The following is a 22,979-nucleotide window of genomic DNA, read 5'->3' on the forward strand; positions in this document are numbered from 1 at the left end:
TGCATTTAAGATCATATATTTACAACATATCAATGGCGTAGCTAGGCATTTATTTAGGGGTCGATCTCGACTATAAATAAGGCGGTTTGAGGTTAAGTGAAAGTTCATTTTCGAGATAATATACGTAATTATTGGTTCTATTTCAACAACAATAATAATAATAATAATAATAATAATCTTTTTCCGTATCAATATTTCCATCTATAGTATCACATTCTCAGTTGGATGCGCATGGTACAGCCAATACTATTTAGGTGATAAAAACAATAAAAAATTAATTAAGAACAAAATGTTGAAAAGCAGTAAATGTATCTTATGATTCTCAATTGAAAAGTGTTTTCATGAAAGCCCATGTGACCAAATGGTTAAAGCACTTGTTTTTGGTGCACACTGGGTTCAATTTCCTATGTAAAGACAGACCTTTTGGGTCTTGATTCAGTATCATATATGAATTGGGGATCACTTGATTTAAGAAACTGCAAACATCGGTGTAGACCAGGGACGTACGCACGCGGTGGGTCCTTGGGGGTCCGGACCCCTTCTTCCGAAATCCCAATTTTTGTGTAAATGTAGCCTACTTTTAGGGGCAATTTTTAGAAATGTTCATATAATTTATCCTCAAATTGTATTTGGACCCACCCCCGAAACGCTTTAGAGCCCTCCCGAAATAAATTCCTGCGTGCGTGCCTGGTGTAGACAGCTAGAAATAAAAGGCAGTAGCAATCGATTTGCTTTCATTCAACTTCATGCAGTCTTGTCTGCTATATCCTAATAAAGTGGGAATCCAAAGAGAATTTTAAAATACAAAATAATTTATTTACTCTGACAACAGGTTAATATTCCACATTAAAACAGGAAATACAATTATTAATTTTGTGACTGCACTGCATAATTCAATGAACACCTACATACATTGTATCTTTCTTGTTGTAAGAATTTTAGTAGAATCTTAGTAAGAATTTTAACTCTCTCTCTCTCGCAATGAAAAGTTCTCTCTGAAACAGCATTCCGACATATGCGAAAAATGTATTAATATCTCCGTTTTATGGGTAGTTCCACTCTCGTTTGTTGTGTGGTGTACAGGATGTTTCAAAACAACATCGACAACGTTTGGGAGGTAATTCCTCACACCAAAATAAGACAAAAAGTATAGACCAACCTGGGTGCAGAAATCCGTCATTTCGGAGTTACAGGTGCCGAAAACGAAAAAAAAAAAAAAAGAACTTTAAAGGTCCACAGCTCCAGAACTATGGGACCTGCTGAAGTTGGGTAAAGACTTCAGTTAGGATCTAATATATGCCCTATCCAAATTTCCATGTTTCAGAATCCTGCGGTACTTCCACTACAAGTTTTATAGAGGTAATTGGTGAGTACTCCAAATTATATGCCCGTAGCCAAACTCCTATAAAAATTGTTGCGTGAGTGAGTGACACTCTTTCAAACGACAGTGTTGTTTTGGAACACCCTGTATATTACCTTGTAACACTCTTATGAAGTAATCGTATAGTGGGGTGGGGGGACACTGAACAATTTCATGGTAATTTACCTTATAAGCAAACGGTTCGCAACGAATGGAAGAAACTTTACATGGAATCGAAACCCCAATATGTTGTTCAACACTCGGTGTAAGCACTGCGCGATATCTGGTATAGAATAGATGCTACGTGCGTGGAATTGAACACGTGTGTTCTGTTCAGAGTCACCCACGATCGAGAGGTAAAACTGAACAAGGGAGGGGTGACACTGAACATTAAAAAAAAAAAACACTAAAAATATGCAGAAATACTAAACGTATATATTTTAGAGAAGAATAATCTGCATGTATGCTCTGTCCAATAAGAACAAAGGAAGAGATTTACTAAAGTCAAAACAAAATCAATAATACATCTACTGTTTATTAAAACTCCTCGGGGAACGTAGACCCCGTGGAACTAAGCAATGTTAACATGTGCTCACGCACTGGTTCTGCATCGTCCACAGATAAAAGTACATTGTCACCAGTACTTACACAGACTATGCGGTACCAACGGCTGCATCTTGAACATTCGATCCAGTTACCTATTGCAGATAACCCAGGACAGAGAAATGAAAGCGCTTGCAGCATTACACGTAATTAACGAAAAATGTTCTTCTTTCTCGGCGCATGTCACGAACACTGCATTTGAACAACCTTTGTCTGCCACAACACGCTTTGATTTATTGTTGAAAGAAAGGTCAGTCTCTTCCACGTTGTAGACGTGTTCCGGAGAGTTGACCAAGCCAGTGCCTTCTACAGTTTAATGCAGATCAAAAAATTCTGTGACAATTTCCTTGTTGAAACCTTTTGCTCTTGCAAGAGATACCTGTTTCAGGGTTCGTAATAATAAGTCAGGGTTTCGTTGGAGGAGCAATACAAAGCTGCGTTCAGTGTCACCCCATCAAATCTGTTCAGAGTAGCCCCACAACGCAGGTTGTCGGTTAAGTGTTCGTAATTTTTCAGAGATGGCAGCACCAGTCAGCATGTAGCAGTCAGGCATGACTAAATCCCCGCCAAACATCCATGCATCAACAACGTGGTTTTGTGCTGTCTCTCATAGAAATTACACACTATATACACAAGGTCGCAAACTACAGTGTGGCTGTTTTATTACTTGATCCTTACATTTGTGTTTGTCTCCTTCGTTTTCCTCTCCAAAACAAACGTGAGTTCCGCACGTCGCACGAATATTTAGCTCACCACACAAACGTCTTCCAATTCCACCACTTTCTACCAAACTCAAGGTGGCGGTTTTTGGAAACAAATGACAAACGTTAATATGTTCAGAGTCGCCCGCCGTTCAGAATCCCCCCACCCCACTCTATCGGAGCGCGACCAGTATTTACATAAAAGAAAAGCAACAAGAACCATAATAATTGGAGAGAAAGAATCTTGCAGCCTTTTCTCTAAAGTTTTTGAAATAATGACCATTCCCTCCATATATATATATATATATATATATATATATATATATATATATATATATATATATATATATATATATATATATATATACTAAACTGCCTTATATGTATCTCAAAGAACTATGTTCTGTTTTTCGAAATACTGCTCACTCACATAATCCTAGCCACAAAAATTAAATAGATATTTTCTAAATTAGACTAAGTAAAATCCAAAATATTGGAATGAAATTATATAACCTGCTGCCACCAAGGTTATGTAGAGATTTAAAACGTTGAGTGTTTCTGTAAAATGTAGCAAATAGGTAAGTGTGTATATATAGTATTATGGAATTTTAGGATGAAATTTCTGATTTAGAGAAGGAAGCATTTTGTACTTTATTCTCCGTTTTTACTTTCTACGTCCAACATGTAAGTATGTAAACTATAATTGTAATCATTAACATGTATGCTAATTTAAATGTTGTTATCTATTAAGACATTTTGTTATTTAACTCCGTAAATTTCGCCAGATGTAATACTCAGACTTACTTATATGGAGCTTTAAGATTTTCCAAGTAGAGCTGGAAAAATAATTCTTCTCTTCCGAGAGCTTGGACAGTTCTTACGTTCTGAATTGTTTCTGAAGAAATCTGTAAAAGAAAGAGGAATGGCTTTAAAATTGAACAACAGGTCGGCGGAACTATCCGAATTATCAATATTTGTTACATTACCCAACTTCTTCTGTAACTAAACTTCAAATTAACGCTATCAAGCACCAGAAGGTTCAAGAGGAGTGGATCCATTGGATACGGATCGTTGACAGCAAATAAAACATAGAATACTGTTAGAATGTTTATCACTCCATATCCTCGTCCATGTAGAGAGTGGGATGAAACTGGAATGTTTGGAATCATTAACAATGGGCTAAGCATAAGAATAGACACGAAGAAAACTGATTCTACACTATTTTCTCTAATAAAGAAGATGAAAAAATTGATCTTGGAACGAGCAAAAAGTCTTAGCAGACTAGTGATGAAACATCACTGCACTTCTTACTCTTCTAGTAGCGTCAATAAATTCTCTCTTCCAGTCGTTTTCTTAAAAATCCAATCTCGTCTGCTTAAATTCAACCTTTTACTTCTTAAGAATGTTGCCACAAAATTTAGTATTCAAAATATTACATTAGTACAAACAAGGTAATTCGTAAGTACTTGTTAATAATCATTTACATTAAACCTTGAATGGAGCAGGAGTTTACAAGCTGCGTTCAGTTGCTCACTACACTAAACACCAGTATAATGAAATGTTCAAAATTGCGAGATGTGTTTAGGTACCTTCCCTTTCCCCTATTTAATGGGAATTAAAAAAACATTTCATTTCAGCAAATTCCGAACTTTCAGTATAACGAATGAAATTTTTGTATTTTTTCCTGGATTTTTGTGTTTATTTGTTCAAATATTATTGAAATTCTTCTCGTGTTAATACAAAAATAATTTTTATTACATAATTTTATTATTCAGATGATAATGGACCAATTTTTCTTACATGTACATTCATATCCAAAATGATTGTCGCATATCTATAACTGTCTTCTTGTAAGAATATAATTCGATAATGATTTTGCTAAGTACTTTTAATTCTGATACTATGTGTATAATCGGGAAATGTATATTTGTGGTAAACTTCATAGGAAAGGAATTATAAATACGAAACTTAGAATGAGTAAAACAAAATGTTGCTAAATGGACAAGAAAGATTTATTTTCGTTTTATTGTTCTTATTTACTGCTCTTTTGACATGAAATTTGCCACATAAATGTCTTTGCAGATTATACACATACCAACATTATAAGAAATACAGGGTCAATTCGTTATCAAATTATATTCGTACAACAACATATTTATAGACATGCGACAATAATTTTGGACATGAGTGTACGTAATAGATGAGGCAGGATAGATTTCTAAGTAACCAATGAGTGTTATTCCATTAAATTAGCTTAGCGCATATTTCAATACAAGTAGTAACACTATTGCCTAAGTAGGAGCGCAAAGTTTAAAAAATCAACCAACGAACGTAACGATTTTATACTCTGCCTTACAGTTTCGTTTATTCACGTCGCATCTCACATTCTTTATATCAATAGTCCATTCTTTGTCTTTCGTTTGAAAAGCAATGAGTATATTAGTATGCCTGTTAACTTTATAACTGCAATATAGACAGAAAGAAGCAACAGCAGTTTTCTTCACAAACAAAACACGAAATACATCTGGAAGGGGAAAAAGTAGAAGAAAAAGGATAGATACCAAAAATCCAATATAATGAAATTTCACTGTAACAAATCAATTTTGGATGTCTCCAAATGTTCGTTATACTGGCATTTTATTGTATTGGCATAACAAAAAGAAACATACGTGTCAGAATCAAACAACATGAAACGGATCCGAAATATAAAGTTTCTTTTGTTTGTGAATTTTCTGAACACTATCTACTAAAGTAATAATAAATCTAAATCTTAAAAAAAAATATATAAAAAAACTCGTGATGCAAACGTTCTGTATAAAATCCAGAATTAGAGTTAAATAAAAATTTCCGCAAGTCGAATAAAGACACTAATCATTCACACATATATCGGGTGTTGCAAAATAAGTGTTACAACTCTTGGGAGGTGACTCCTGCCACTGAGACAAGAAAAAAAGTTCTCTTCAACTTTCTGCTATCGGACATAGTTTCAGATCTACAAGGTGCCGAAAGCGTGGGAAAATGACTTTCGGACGCCAATAGTTCGGAAACTATCCAACATAAAGAGGGCGGGTAAAAAATTCATTGAAGAAGTCATACCTGCTCTATTGAATTTTGCATGTTTCACAATCCTATCGTGCACGCGCAAGGGATTCCCCAAAGGAACGTAGGGAGTCCCGGTTAATCTGCCAAATGAAACTTGGTTAAATGGATATGAATTGATAGGCTTTCTACCAGGTAACAATATTTCGTTTGTCTTAAGTCGTTATCTGGAACGAATACAAAATGGCGGACACCTTTATGCCCGTTGTGTGTGGTTGGATAATCGCCAGGAACGGATGCTGGCCAACAGTGACGTTCTGAGCAGTAGCGTAGCCAGGATGTGTGTTTGGGGGGGCCCAAGTGCTGTTATAGGCACATATAGAAAAATTACAAACAAAAAAATATATAAACATAAAAATATATAAAAAAATTACAAACATCAAAGTACCAAAGTACATTGTCAGACCTCTTTGGGGGGGGGCCGGCCCCTCCGGGCCCCCCCTTCCCTACGCCACTGGTTCTGAGTATTAATTGTAGCGAATTTGTACTGAAATGCTCTAGAAAGACATCTGGAGTGTCGGTAGAGCATAACAGATGAAGCAGGGTGATTCACATGTGTGGAAACACTTAACGAAAAATGCCAAGAAATGCACTCATACTCAATAAACGTGAGTTCAAAGCGTCGGAAATGTAAGGATTAGCGTCAAGAACATGAAAGCCATTGCCAATTCACCAATAATATTCCCTCAAACCGATGCAATATGATGTGCACGGTTGCATACCAATAAGGATGCAACAACTGAATCCAAGTTCAAATTCTGCAATGGACTCACAAAGAAACTGGGTAAACTAAATGAATGTCACTAGTGGGATCGCACAATCGATATTGAAATGTGACCAATGTGTGTGTTGATATCAACATGTGGCTAATGGAAAAATGTCAACATGTCCCACTACTGCCGAGACATCGTCCCACGTGCAAAAAATAGGAAAATAACTACTCGGGTCTTGAATCTGAGGCCGTGGGCTCCCAGTAGGATTGGAAACTGTGACCACGCGAGCAAAAGCGAGCGCTCTAGCCCTGAGGTTCGAAGGAGCCTCACTTTCTCTGCATTCATTTCTTTGAGGAGTACCCACTTTGTTTGGCAAGCCCTCTTGTACAGCCTCCCGACATACTTGTGTGTTTCATTTTGTTACTCCTACTGCACAGTTGTAAACAATCGAGCTTTGTCGCTTTATTTTCCATATGTATGGTGTTCCAGCTGTAGTGTTAAATGTGCCAAATCGGTTCATTTTCGTCTTTGTCTTGGCATGTGCACTGTGTGTAAGATACGAATTTCTGGAGGTATTTTCCTATATTTCGAGTACGTCATATGTCTCAGAAGAAGTGGGACATGATACAAGTTTGTTATTTTCACGCTCTATCAGAATTTGAACCATGCATTAAGAGATTTCTTTCAAAATATGTCGACTGTGGGACAATGTCCCAAACAAAGAGGGATATTGATACAATCGTGTTCTAGTTACGTTCTACCAAAAGGTCACCAGATGTAATAGCAGAATGTACAACGTTATTTTCCTAGTTTTCACACGTGAGATGGTGTCCAAGCAGTAGTGCGACATGTTGACATTTGTCCATTAGCTACATGTTGATATCAACACACACATTGACCACATTTCAATATCGATCATGCGATCCCACTGGTGACATTCCTATAGTTTACCCAGTTTCTTTGAGTCCATTGCAGAATTTGAACTTGGACTCAGTTGTTGCATCCTTATTGGTATGCAACCGTGCACATCATATTGCATCGGTTTGAGGGAATATTATTGGTGAATTGGCAATGGCTTTCATGTTCTTGACGCTAATCCTTACATTTCCGACGCTTTGAACTCACGTTTATTGAGTATGAGTGCATTTCTTGGCATTTTTCGTTAAGTGTTTCCACACATGTGAATCACCCTGCTTCATCTGTTATGCTCTACCGACACTCCAGATGTCTTTCTAGAGCATTTCAGTACAAATTCGCTACAATTAATACTCAGAACGTCACTGTTGGCCAGCATCCGTTCCTGGCGATTATGCAACCACACACAACGGGCATAAAGGTGTCCGCCATTTTGTATTCGTTCCAGATAACGACTTAAGACAAACGAAATATTGTTACCTGGTAGAAAGCCTATCAATTCATATCCATTTAACCAAGTTTCATTTGGCAGATTAACCGGGACTCCCTACGTTCCTTTGGGGAATCCCTTGCGCGTGCACGATAGGATTGTGAAACATGCAAAATTCAATAGAGCAGGTATGACTTCTTCAATGAATTTTTTACCCGCCCTCTTTATGTTGGATAGTTTCCGAACTATTGGCGTCCGAAAGTCATTTTCCCACGCTTTCGGCACCTTGTAGATCTGAAACTATGTCCGATAGCAGAAAGTTGAAGAGAACTTTTTTTCTTGTCTCAGTGGCAGGAGTCACCTCCCAAGAGTTGTAACACTTATTTTGCAACACCCGATATACAAGTATCTGCAAGAGCTGAGAAGGAACTTTTCTGAGTAGGAAGAGAAGTATGTATACAACAAATAGAACAATGAAATGAGGTTAGAAGCAGTGTTCGAAGTGGAAAGAAAACAGAGGTGGTATGTTTTATTCCGATTTTGAGTTGACATACCGGCTATCTAAATGTTGAAATACAGTGAGGGTATGTTGTCCAGAAGATTGCATTTTTATTTACATAATGACTCAAAACCGTGAGAGAACTTTCATAGTTACGGCTGGGGCATGGAGAGGTTTGCCCCCGCCCCCAACTTTCTGTGAATATTTTTTAAAAAATCCCCGTATGTTGTATTGTATAGAATTATACACAAAAATGCTCTAAAATCATTTTTCATATATATATATATATATATATATATATATATATATTCAACTTTTAAACAATTTCCTCTGGGTAAACTCCCGGACTCCTCACTCGACTGAGGTATACCAGACCCCCCGCAAAGATGTTATTAAATTATTAGAAAGACACAAAAATATGTTTTAATTGAAGTATATAAGCTCCATCAATTTCATAGTCTTGACACCACACAATAACCAAACACTTAAGCAAAACAGATTTTCTTGATTGCATAAACTATATTATTTTTTCTCGTAAATACCGAACTCGTGTATTTCTTTATCATTGTAGGCACAAAAGAAGTCCCGACGAATTCACAACAATACTTTCCGATTTCAGTTTAAATGAGTAGCCTCAATACACTGCCTTTTGTTTGGATTTCTTTCTGCCATATGATCTTTATCTACAACCAGCACAACCAACATGAGTTCTTGCGTAGGAGCAAGGATTGAATTGTTTGTAGACACCTCATTTTAAAAACAAAAGATAGGAAAAACATAACAAAAATGTCTGTGTTTCCAACTTCGAAATTATTTCTACATAAGAAATAAAATCTTTGACGTGCAAAGCAATTCGTTAATTACTGTGTATAAAAATGGATTTATTAAAGGTATATCAGTGTGTCTACTCAAATTCCAAAATGAAATTTCGTGACTTTTTCGTGACCTTTTCTTTACCAAATCATAAAATTTCCTAACATTTTCAAGAGCAAATTTGGGTGCGAATTAGGCCTAATTTTCATCCATACGATAGAAACGTATTTTGCTTGCGATTTGGTAGCGTCTAAAGCCGCCCATAAACATTTTTAGTGATGAATTTTGACGTTTTGTAGAACAAAATTTTCCAATCTATACTTACATTTGCACAGTTTTAAAAAATCGTGACCCAAAAGCTAAATTTCGTGACTTTTTCGTGACTTTCATGACCGTTTTCTGATTTCGTGACTTTCGTGACCGATAGACACCCTGTATATCAGCATCCACTTTTCAGTGACGGTATTTCTTGATCACGGAAAAAACAGAGGCGGTATGTCTTCATCAACGGGAAACCAGAAGCGGTATGGCATACCACCTCATACCGTCTCACTTCGATCATTGGTTAGAGGAAAAAGTAAAATGATAATGTTTAGAACATGAAAATTTACTTTCTAGAATATTTGGTAACAATTTTAGTTATCTTTTACATGTATCACTAGATTACTTAATTTGGTATTGGCCTATGTTTAGCAGAAGGAGTCCAGCTCTTTTCTCTAAAAAATGTTATAATTTTGGTAATTTCTGTTCACATTAGGTTAGTTTAGGGTAGGTTAGGTTAGTCTAGGTAAGTTTAGGTTAGGTTCGATTAGTTTATGTTAGGTTAGTTTATGTTATAATAGTGTATGGGTCCAGCATAATTTTCCAAAAAATGATAGAATTTCGCTTATTTCTACTAATATTAGGTTAGTTTAGGTTAGTTCAGGTTAGCTTAGGTTACTTTAGGTTAGGTTAGGTTTGGTTACATTCTGTTACGTCTAAGTACTTGCATCATTCATTTCTCATGTAAATTTTGTGTTTTTTACGTGCTTCTGGACACCTTGTACTAAACATACTCCAAATACTCTCTTCTTCAATGATTCTTCTTAAATAATATATCACTAATTATATCTGTAATAACGCAGATTAAAATACTCTATCAATTCGTTATAATAACAATTTTTATTACTGAGATTTATTTAGTAGTTTCGTTACATTATATTTAATGTTACTTAAATAAAATTGTCCCTACCCTGCCAGCTTCATCCATTAAGTCAGCATCTCTGCGTTGGTTACGGCGAAGAATCCGCATCTGTTGGTAGGAAGCGCCAGCTATAATTGGCACAGCTATTAGAAGAAGACAAGCCAACTTCCAACCAAAGGAGAATGCAATGCCCAATGCAGCCACCAGGGTCACACCGGAACCTATTACGGTACCAGCACGGAAACCGGCAGCCTAGAAATAACAAGAGAGTTGTAAATCTAGCATGTTATGTTTATGTAATATATAGTACTCATTTTTTCCCTAGCTTTACAGACTTACTGATGTATATCATTAAAAAGTAAATCTAATATGAATACACTGAACATAACATGTATTTCAGTTGTAAAACAAAATAATATCTGTAGTTACTCTCTATGATTATGCCCTGTAGACTAAAAGACATAGATGATGAAAGTGAATGAAAGAGAGTGGGGATGCGGTGCTGAACAGAGCTTAGCTGGCGATCCTGATGTTAGTTAGGTTCGGAGGTGGTAATGAAGACAGAAGAAACCAACCCAATACTGTAATAAACCTATGCAGGCAGTATTATTGGTCCACACACAGAGATATAAAAGTTGTTCACATGATAATCCAGAAATCTTCCACATGAATCCCTGTTGTTTAAAATATATATCTTGTCTCCAAATAAATTGCTAATCTCCATTTTCTAATACCCTCCAAGTGCACTACATTATCAAAATAACAAGATCTAAGGTGTTCTTGGCGTTTCGTTCTGACTCACTATTATCCGTCTTATAAAGGTTCAACCACAGTGGTTATGAATTACTCAAGATTACCGATTCAAAGCACTGTATGGATTCAGACTCTGACTTTCTAATTAAAATCCATTTTTACTTGGCCAGCCGTAGTCTATTTGAAGATTCATCTCACATCAAACCTCAATTTTAGCCTTGGTATCAAAAGGAAACAAAATTTCTCTACTTAAACTCACAAATTCGGTCATCTAGGTAGAACCTTTGTTTTCAGTATTGTTAACGTCACCAAATGTCTCAGTTTACCTCGAAACCATCTCAAATCTAATTTTCAGGTATTTCGATCATACTTCGAAGACGCAAATCGTATCTTATCCATTAGTTTATCACTAAGCCACTACTACGATATACCATCCTAGATTTCATAAACACTACTTCATCATACAAGAATATTCTAATTATCCAAAACATCAGAGCCTTTGAGAAATTCCTACTATCTGAACTCCAAAAGTCTAGCGCACAACCTGCATTCCAGCTAGGTTAGTTTATCTTAAGAATAAACAACTTTATCCTGAAAATAAACGCTTCTTGCAAATCAACGGCGTTATCATAAGCACTTGTATTCACCGTTATATGTTAACTTCCTGATGATAATTCTGTCCTCATTACTACTCCGAACTTACTTCTGACTCGGACTCATAGATAATAGTTTCTATTATGGGCTCATAGCAACGGACAATGGAACTATTCCTACAACCTCTAGGCGTCAAGCTCCTCGTTAAATTTATCACGTCTTTCTCCAACCAAACCGTCACCTTCCTTGAAAACGAAGGTTTCAAAACTAATATACACAACAAACCTACATTATGCAATACCATCACTACAGGACAATCCACCTACCACATCAGCTCTCAATATAAGAGGCCATAGTCATTTGGGGAACCCATGTCTACTCCGTCAGAGAATAATTACCTCAAGATCCTCCTCTCAGCACTCTCAAATCGAGGATAACTTTCAACTTTATTAGCAAAACTTTAATTGTGCAATAGCTTCCACGGGAAGATCAAAGACGACCATTAAATATATTTAGAATATTCTCACTCAATATTCTCTCTCTACAAAATCTTATTAAGTTTTTTTTTCTTTCTTATATTCAATCTCTCATCCGAAATTTAAACAAACTGCTTTTGTGGTCCGATCCAAAATAATTTATCGAGCTCCATCTCTAACATTCACCCAATTTTCACGAAAACGAATCCCTTGAAATACCTCGCACTTACATCAAACTGCATTATAAATTTGTAGAAAATAAATTTTTAAAAAAAGTTAAAAAAGAAATACCAAATCACTTTACATGTGATAAAACTAAGTTTTCAATATTTTATTTATTTTTAATCTCTTCAAATGAATACAAATTTATTCTTTGCCAGAAAACGTTAATTTTAACGGTTTACTAGTCAAATTAACATGTTTCCGTGTCTAATAACGAGGAAAGGACGCGATGTCACTCAGAGATAATTGCACCAAATTTGGTGTAGGAGTAGGTAATGGGAATAGAAATGAATGTGTGGAAGCATTCGTTTCGCAGGCGTTCCAAATCAGAAATAATGAGCTCTACAGTTCAGGAGAAATATGGCCTGTCAATCAGGTATTGATGGGACGGAACCTTTGCTCACTGTTGCGACCAATGCAGAAGTAGTTAAATAAAGTAGAATAAAAACAGAAAAGATGAGATGAACAGAAAATGCGCCAATGTGAACCCTCATTATATTAATAGAATTTCATATTTTTTAAATATAATTCCATTAAGCAAACCAGTGATGCATACCCAATTGGTAACGGCAAGGACACGACAGTTGATAGATTTAGTATCCCGACATTCGCTTGGTAGGACTTTGGGTGGATATTGGGCACTTTCTGTTCAGCTCATCTTTCCGGTTTTCATTCTACTTTATTTAACTTTTTCTGCATTGGTCGTAACAGCGAGCAAAGGCTCCGTCCCATCAATATCTGATTGACAGGCCGTCTTCTTAAGAACTGTAGGGTCCATTATTTCTGATTCCGAACGCCTGAGAAACGAATGCTTCCACATGTTCTTTTCTATTCCCATTATCTACTGCTACACCAAGTTTGGTGCAATTATCTCTGAGTGACATAGCGCCCTTCCCTCGTAAGGACACGTATGTTGAAGATTGATCCACTACTCTCACGTAGACATTTGGCATAAAATATGGTGTTTATAACACTATCTTTAATTTGGATGCAGAGTGTTATAATTTGTAAATTAAGAAGATAATTATTTAAGAAAATAAATATTTAAGTCTCTAGTGCACTTCATAACGTGACTTTGTATTCATTGTTTATTCAGTATTTCGTCTGTTTGGAGACGATTAATTAGTCTGAAAGTTTTGTAACGGTACATCGTAGCAAATTTTTAATACAACATCGTCGTTGACGGGACTGGTAAGGAAACTGCAACCCAGGGCACTTCAATTCGATATCTTACACAAGCATGATCTTGTATCTAGCTTTCAGGTTTCGGGTGATGGTTTCCCTTGTAATCAAATATTAGAACGACAATTGCAAGACGGTAATTTGTAAAAGGGACTAACTAACTAACTTTATGGCCTATGGAACCCGGAGGTTCAATGCCGCGTTCACAAAAGCTCTCCACTGACTTCTATCCTTAGCTAACTGCATCCAGTTTCTACTTTGTATTCCAATCTCTGCGAGATCCATCTTAATATTGTCCTCCCATCTGCGTCTAGGTCTTCCTAATGGTTGTTTTCCGATTGGTCTTCCAGTCATGACTTTGAAAGCGTTTCTACTTTCTTCCATTCTAGCTACATGACCCGCCCACCTAAGCCTCCTAGACTTGATGACTCTAATAATGTTGGGTAAACCGTATAAATTATTAGTTCCTCGTTATGAAGTTTCCGCCATTCCCGTTCCTTTTTGGTCCGAATATTCGTCTTAGGATCTTGTTCTCAAATACCTTGTAAAACGGACTATGTCAAGAATTCACATAACCAAAGAAGCATTCAACAAGAAAACGGCACTCTTAACTAGCAGGCTTAATATTGGATTAAGGAAGAAATGAAAAATGAAATTAAATCTTTGAGTTTTACGTCCCACGGTTATGCCGGTTAGGCTAAAGGAGACGGTGATTATGAGAAATGAATGAAATGGTGGAATGAAGAAAGTGGGAGGAAACGGGAGAACCCCGAGAAAACCCACGCACATTGTGTTTGTCCACCACAAAGTTCACTTGGCGGGAGCAGCGTTTGAACCCGGGACCCCATGCACCAGAGGTGAACGCTCTACCACTGAGCCACCGCGGCCCCAATTAAGGAAGAAGTTGGTCAAGTGATATATATGGGGGATTGGAATGTATAGTTCAGAGACTTGGATATTACGGAAGTTAAAGAAATATTTAGAGAGCTTCGAAGTGTGGTGTTGGAGGAAGATGAAGATAAAATGAACTGAGAAAGTAACAAAGGAGGATGTTTTAAAACGGATAGGAGAGAAGAGGACGCTTCTAGCAAGCATCCTTCGTAAGAAGACCAATTAGATTGAACAAATCTTGCGAAGAAATTGTTTTCTTCATACCGCCGTAGAGGAAAAGATGGAAGGAAAGTGAGGAATACGAAGAAGAACACATCTAATCGTTGGTTTGAAGAATAGAAGAAAATCTTGGGAGTTAAAAGAGCAAGCTAAAAATTGAGAAACATGGAAGAAACTTTTCCAGGCTTAAACCTAAAATTAAAAGCTCATTAGTCCCAAGACCTGCCAAAGGGTACAATACATAATAATGTGTAAATGAAATAATAGAAATTTTCATATGCATCATTAAACAGGCAAATTGTTGGTTTAAAAATAGTCACTTTTATTACTCTTATCATCACTTTATTTCAATGTGATTCCATTATAATACTATTCTTTATAATGTATTCTTTACTCGTTCATTATTTTTTACACAACATAAGAAATACCAGGAACCCATCGCGAAATCCATTCACCCATATTTATAATTCAGTTGATACAACTTGATCCTTGTGACAGTTGCTTTCCTCTGTTTTTTCCTTCCTGCACGTGGTGATAACAATCAGCCAAGAAAAACTGTTTCTATAACAACAGCACATTCATCCAATTATACTGGCTCATTTCTCTCGTTCTGCAGTGGTAAACATTCCACCCTCTTCGCACGTTGCCAGTTTGAATATAAAGAAATGCACATTCTTTTAGTCAAATGCCAATTTGAGTAGTGCGCACCTGATGGTTATTGAAAGCATTCCTTTTAGTTCATTTTTGTCATTTAGCATTCTACATTTAGTAAATGTTAATATAGAACAAGAAACAATTCACTTGTTCTACTCGTGTAGTTTCAATATTCGACGCAAAAGCTGGCAACGCAGCATTGAACACCACGTGCGCGCAGCGAACTGTCACAAGGGACAAGTAGTATCAAATGCAGTTTACATCCTTAAATGCATTTACTATTCTGATTTCTACAATATATCGTGAAACTCGTACTTCTCTATCTTCTGCATTAATTATATACATCTTAGAACACCAAGAATCTACTTATTTCAGAACGTAGTAATTCGGCCCCATCTTTCCGTTAGTTTTCCCGAAATCCTTGTCACGTCCCTCAAACAGAAATGGAAGAACGTTTCTACATTTCCATTCTATTCACTCAGCATTAGGACCCAATTATTTTCACTTTATATATGAATAATTTACTCATTGTACAAGTCCACAGAACCACATACCGACGATTCAAACGTGTCCAATCGGGAACACCATATTTCATCATATAATCTGGTCAAGAAATACAGACCTGAACAGTAAGCAATCAGGTAAGTATAAATGAAATTCAAATACATGTAATAAATATTAATCCATAATATTGAGGAGAATTATTACAAAATACTGTTTAAATAGTAAAGCTTTATAATTTAAAAGGAAAATTAAGTATTTAGATATTTAGATATCTGAAAATTTATCATGAAATAAGCATACAGTCGAACTGTCTAAGAAGTTGTATTATAGGATATTTTCTATTTTGTAAATTCAAAAATATTATGAACTACTAACTGAAGACATGTTCATTATAAAATTTTACATTTGTGATTAATATGACATTATTTTATGGAGAAGTGTTCCAGCTAGCTAGTAAGAAAATTTTGATAGTGTCTTTCTGAGTTTTCACCATATAATGTGTGTGGGTTATAACGTTTTAGGTAACATAATAGCCCTGAGTTCGTTATATTAAAAGTATATAAATATTTCTATAAATTTCATATACTAACTGTTCAAATGATAACACAAGAAATAGAATTTATTTGAACTACTGTATTTTTCATAGATTTTCTGCATTTATCTTATTATTTTCATAATCAACCCATTTCGGCATGATTCTTTTTCTTTTAGTGAAAAAAAAATAATCAGCATTGGAAATCCTCATATGGGAACTTGAAAATGAATTAAAATTTGAATTTTAGATTTTTCACTTAATTCAGACGAGAAATAAGTAAGTGCAATATATGACACACTTACAACTCACAAAGAACATGCCAGATGACACCAAAATCTCTTATTCATACACGTCAATATCTCACACAGCAGGCAAAACAGTCATTTGATGCCTTTGATAAATCACAAAAGAAGCTAAAGTGAAAAAAAAAGTGTGTGCCATATATGGCACGGCATGCGTTAAGCGGTTAATCATCTTTATAAACGAACTTACATACATTCACTATGGCTTCCTATGCTATATAAAGAACTATCCAGAAAGAACAAATTTCTATATGTTTGACCATTAAAAAAAAAAAAAAAAAATCCATACGATACAGACCATAGGAAATATCATAAGATACAGACCATTATCCGTAACAACATACATATTTCTACAAATTATTGTTACAGTATGTATAATATATTTTACTGTGTGTTTACTGCAGCCACGTTTACATCACATATTAAGACGAGTAAAAATAATCAAGCTATCACTTACACCTTTAACGAGTGGAGCGTCTCGAGCAAGTCTTGTGGTGAGTCTTCCTGCTGAATTCGACTCGAAATCAAACCAACCGACGGCTTGTCTTAAGATGTTTATAAATCCTTTTAATCGCAGCCTCAGAACCATCTTCTCTGCACATATACACATGAAGTTTATCTGAAATAATTTATAATGCCTTGTATTATTTAAAAATGCTACTATCAACACCCGAAAATACGGTATTACGTATTATCTATCTATAATGTGTCTTATTATTATTTTGAAACATATTTTAAAATATCTGATATTTGCATTTTTCTAGAATTACATTCCATATGATTTGTCTACAGGTAAATTGTTGTTAAGATTTATACGAACACACCAGAATCAGTGCACCTAGCTTGAAAATTGTTTATTTATTATTAAGATGGAAAAATAATCACAATAGTAACCTTAAAATAATAATAATAATAATAACTTGCTTAAACGAAAAATATTTAAAGTCTTTTGAACTAACTACTGTAGTCAAATGATATGTTTTGTTTTAATTTAAGATGTCTATCGCCTTAGTAAAATGTATTAGTTACATTATATTAGACATATTTCCATTTGTCGCTTGACATTTTATTATCTTATAGATCTTCAGGATCAATTCAATTTAAATTCAATTATGAAAACAACATTAGTAATGCCAAGAATATAATTTTGTAGGAGGCACGTTTTTAAAAGATTTCATGTAATGATCATTAGATGTATAAGTATACCCAGCTATTTTTGGCAGTTAAGGAAAACGTAAATCTTGGTTTTCTGAATACTGTTCATTCATGCAATAAAGGGCACAAAAATAAAATAAATGTTCTCCATGTTAGACTTAGGAAAATGAAAACTAAATACAAATAATTTCTACTAAATTATCTATCTACCGAAATTATATAATTAACTTAATGTGAAAAGTTTAGAATCCACAGATGTAGTAAAATGAAATTGAAAATTTGGAAAGATGCTGATAAAATTGGTTAATAGACATAATATAGAATTTAAAGAAGAAATTTAGAGATTACAGCAGAATATATTGCTATGTATATTTAGTTGTACGTCTATTACTTACGTATTATGTAACATTGATAATATGTATCAATTACATTATAACCGTAACCACCATAATTACATATTCCAAGTTAAAGCTTAAGAGACTGCCTTACTAAAAATAATCCAAAATTTACCATTTTTCTTTTGCTTGTTTTTTATAAGTGAAAGGAGATAATGAAATGCAACTTATCACAATCATAGATAATATTGTTTTTCAACAGAAAATATGAACCTGAAGAATTTCAGTGTTGCAATCCATATAAATTTCAGTGTTGCCAGTATAACAATTCCCCCAAAATCTAAGTTAAGACTTTTTAAATGACATTATTATTTAATTTTAATAACTGTATGTTAAAGCTATTTTTTATTACACACTAAATACAACTATTATTTAAAGAGTAGTTCACAGGATTCCAAGACAACATGATGCGTAATCAAATGCAGTTGAATTCGTTCCTCTAGTCGCTGTCTTAACTTAGATTTTGGGAGAAATATTATTCTGGCAACACTGTAATTTCTATGGATGGCAACACTGAAAATTCTTCAGGTTCATATTTGGTGTTGTAGAATAACATTATCTATGATTGTGTTAAATTGCATTTCATTATCTCTTTTTACTTATGAGAAACAAACAAAAGAAAAATGGTAAATTTAGTATTATTTTTAGTATGTCAGACTCTTAACGTTGTCTACTACAAGTTCTTGTTTAATGACAATAAAGTAATTCTTATTCCTAATAGGACTTTATTATAGATTACGTAAGAGGTTTTACTACCGTATTTCTTACAATAAATCGATTAATTATTGTCGAAATTTATTAAGTTAAAACCCAACGACTATTATAAGCTCTTGTTTAATGACAATAAATAATTCTTTAACAGGGTTCCTACAGATCTGAAGAAATCTATTTCGTTGACTTCTCCCTGACTTTCCCTGGCCTTTGGCAGGAAATTCCCTGACTTTCATGACAGTTGTTGGATGACGTTGACATATAAATAACGAATAAATGACGGTGAGTATTTATATATGAGAACATTTATTCTATAGAGGCAAACAGTAATCAATTGCTCATAAGTACATTCAACTTACCTTACCAAATAGGTATTATAATGGTTGCCTAAACTGAAATTGGTGTACAATTAATGTTAGAAAATATATATTTTATAAATTTCTCTGAACTTTTTTGACCTGCACCATTTTCCCTGAGTTTTTTCTGACTTCCCTGGCCAGTAGAAACCCAGTTCAAATAATGACAGGGTTTATTAATATATTCCTTACAATAAATGTATTAAATTATAGTTGGTGGGAAAGTAATGTTTGAAATGAAGAAAATTGTCAAATGAGATGAATTACAATTCTTAATTCTATAAAAAAGTAAAGATTGGAGCGGCTCGGGGAAACATAAGCTTATGTCATATTTTCTAATTTTCGAATAAACTGGGAAAGAACGTTCAACATTCCTATGCAATTCAATGCAATGACACATACAAACAAGCTTCACCTGCCATTTGCACTTACATTTCAGAAATTAAACCACTTACATACTTTTCTATGGTTCAATTCCAACCCATTTCAACTAAGTAAATTCCATTGGAAGTGGCCTTATCAATATGTTTGTCCGAGACGCTTACTTATTCATGTTGAAATAGAAGTAGGGCCTATATAAGATGTTAAACAAAGTAGAATACAATATACATTGGATCAGCTTATTATCATATCTTACCTGAAAAAATGAACTTAATCCAGAAACTCCGGCAAGAACGAGAAACATAAGTGCCCAAAAGATGGAGGCTTTTTCCAGTTCCTCACCTGTCAAGGTAAATGTCTGCAAGGAAAATAATAATTTAATTTAATTTAATTTAATCATAAGCTTAAAGCGTTAAGAACAGCGTTAACCAAGTATAGGATTGTTATATATAAGAAAATGAATTGCATTTGTGTCTAATATCAATAAAAACCAGTTGAGAATGCTCTAAGAGCTTTGCCAGAACGAACTTAAAAAGAATTAATTTTCCTTATTAACTTCTACAGGCTTTATACCAATTGTTCTATGTACTTTATTCATTATACCCATTAAACAAGTCTTGTAATATATCTATCCGTTCATAATTTCCTTGAGTACTAAATTTTTTCCACATGTTTTGTTTAAGAGTTCTGTTAAAACATTCTACGATATGTTGTTTCACCACGACATATGCTCAAAATGGAGGGCTCAAAATTGAAAAAAAAAAAAAAAAAAAAGCAAAATATTATCTCTCTAACTTACGGTTCCCGAGATATGGCTCCTTAAATCTCCCGAAATTGGAAGTTTTTTGACCAATATCTGGGGAACGGTAAGAGTGACGCCAAAAATTCCATCGCTTCTTTCAGATAGTAAAAATCTTTGAGTTTTACGTCCCACGGTTATGCCGGTGAGGCTAAAGGAGACGGTGAAGATGAGAAATGAATGAAATGGTGGAATGAAGAAAGTGGGAGGAAACGAGAGAACCCCGAGAAAACCCACGAGCATGGTGTTTGTCCACCACAAAGTCCATACGACGCGAGCTGGGATCGAACCAGGGACCCCAAGCACCGGAGGTGAATGCTCTACCACTGAGCCACCGCGCCCTCCTACATTCTTTCAGATAGTTTCTGATGCTTTATCGAATGGGGCACTCAAAAGTTAAAAATTCACAAATAACAGAAACACATACAGACCTCCAGAATTCAATAACAAACTTGTTAAGTTCATTGAGTATAAAATTCATACAGTACTTAAGTGCAATTGCAAGATATCATAGCGTGAGAGACAGTCATATGATATAAAATGAAAAGCACTAAACTATCTTTAATCATCAGGATTAGATTTGTCTAATATTAAAATATAAACTAAGTATAACAGAGAATCATGACCAATTGTTGATACAGCAGCTTAAAATATAAATAATAATGAATATATGTCACATACTCAATCAGATAACCCACACAAGAAGAATTCGGAAGTTTCCAGATCTTTTTAATGCAGTTCTTTTTCATTTGTGTGTGTGTCTGGGTAGTGTAGTGTTGGAAAAACAGAAGTGGATTTTGAGTAATTTCAGTTTTTAAGCGAAATGTTTTTAAATCAAATAATGGGACTGATTTGTGCATTTACAATTATAAGATTTTCTTTTCTTTTTAATGTAACTGTTTTTCGTTTGTATAGCCTATGTGTAATTACCCAAATGTAGTGTTGAGGTATCCGATATACCCATTCTTAGATAGCTCTCAAACAATGTTAATTAAATTAATGAATGCCTGCTTATGTTAATTATTGAACAATTACATTCTATACTTCGTAAAGTCAAAAATTATAAATTTGTATTTACTGTACATAGGTATGTTGACAATAAGCGAACGTTAATATAATAAAAAAAATAATAATAATAATGAATTGTGACATTTTTATGAAAATCAAGTCATCTTGGAGTTAGCAATCAGAAATAATGAATTTTGTTGGTGATTCAATTGGTACAATTTTGCATTTCAATAATGTTAATCAACTATTACTATAATTTACGGTTTCATTCAAATTTATAATATAACAGTTTTCTTAATTATTATTATTATTATTTGCTCTTTTTTATTATTATTGTAATAAAACTATAATTAAATATCATATAGTTCCTGGACAATAGTTTTTTTTTTGACGTTATATTTACATATTTAAATTTAAAAATTCAATGATATTTCAATTACTTCGGATATTTGGACATTTTCCAATATGGTGTACAAAGAAGTTGTGAGATTTTAGTAGGTCATTTAAATAATCTTTACCAACATCTATGTCAAATTTTAATTTGTTAATAGTTACTTCCTAAGTTCAATGAAATTTTAAATCAGTTTGACGGTTAAAAAAAAAAAAAAAAAAAACTATAATTAAATAATAATGAAACTTCATTATAGCCATAATCTCTAGGATTCTCTTTGTTATTAAAAATACTAAATAATGTACTTAAAAAAGATTGCCTTATAATAGATTTGTTTTCCATATTACATGTGTCACTACTCTGAACAAGAAGTTATTTAGTAAATGTTGACTGTATAATTCATTTTCTAATACAGAGTCTAAATTTTATAACGCTTGTTGTTATCTTCTACGTGATACAAAATCTAGGTTAAAGACCTCTAATAATCTCTTATAGTCACAGTAATATTGGTATAAATTTAAGTCTTGGAAACTTTTTATCATCAACCTTTCTTTTTGGATCAAAAGATCCAATATATTTCAATCAGATTTTTTTCTTGTAGGCTTTATATCTGGAGAACTAGATATAATGTAGCCAAACCCAAACTATCGCTTAACTCAGTATGATGTGCTTATTCCGTAGAAAACTCAATCTAAGGACAGTTCAAAACTGTTGTGGCCTCTAATCTAAAAACTAACTATTGGTCAAGATTGCAATCTTTTGATTCATTTTATGGATCATTCCTAAAATTCTAGTTTGTCATTATGTGTCCTATTAGTGTTATCTAAGTCGCACTTGCAAATTCAAGTTTAGGTCTAACTAGAATTTTGTGTAGTCTTCCATATCTTAGTTCTTCAAATTTGGCCAGTATTTAAGTAAATTGCCAATCGCGATGCTTACATGTTTAAAAATATCAGTCACATGATCGTTAAATGGGAGTTAGTATCAAATATTACACAAAAGATCACGGATGAATTCTACTTCTTCTGTAGATTTACCACTAATGTTAAATTTTGTCAATAGATGATGATTTTCTTCATGTACGTTATATGTTTGCATTTACTAGTACTTGTATTCATGCCATTATCACGAACCT

General features: G+C 34.2%; 1 protein-coding gene across 2 annotated transcripts in view; it reads right to left on the reverse strand.

The window, feature by feature from the left end:
* LOC145671422 (ATP-dependent translocase ABCB1-like) overlaps positions 1-22,979 on the reverse strand; it is a 144,145-nt gene that overhangs the window by 20,842 nt on the left and 100,324 nt on the right. For both annotated transcript variants that reach the window (XM_081740596.1, XM_081740595.1), the window contains exons 18-21: positions 19,903-20,004; positions 17,106-17,267; positions 10,365-10,568; positions 3,469-3,569 (exon numbers count right to left, since the gene is read on the reverse strand). In XM_081740596.1, coding sequence (XP_081596722.1) covers positions 3,469-3,569; positions 10,365-10,568; positions 17,106-17,267; positions 19,903-20,004 — 569 coding nt within the window. The remainder of the gene's footprint in view (positions 1-3,468; positions 3,570-10,364; positions 10,569-17,105; positions 17,268-19,902; positions 20,005-22,979) is intronic.

Source organism: Thermobia domestica, chromosome 15 (genome assembly GCF_964235325.1).
Source record: "Thermobia domestica chromosome 15, izTheDome1.hap1.1, whole genome shotgun sequence".
NCBI lineage: Eukaryota > Metazoa > Arthropoda > Insecta > Zygentoma > Lepismatidae > Thermobia > Thermobia domestica.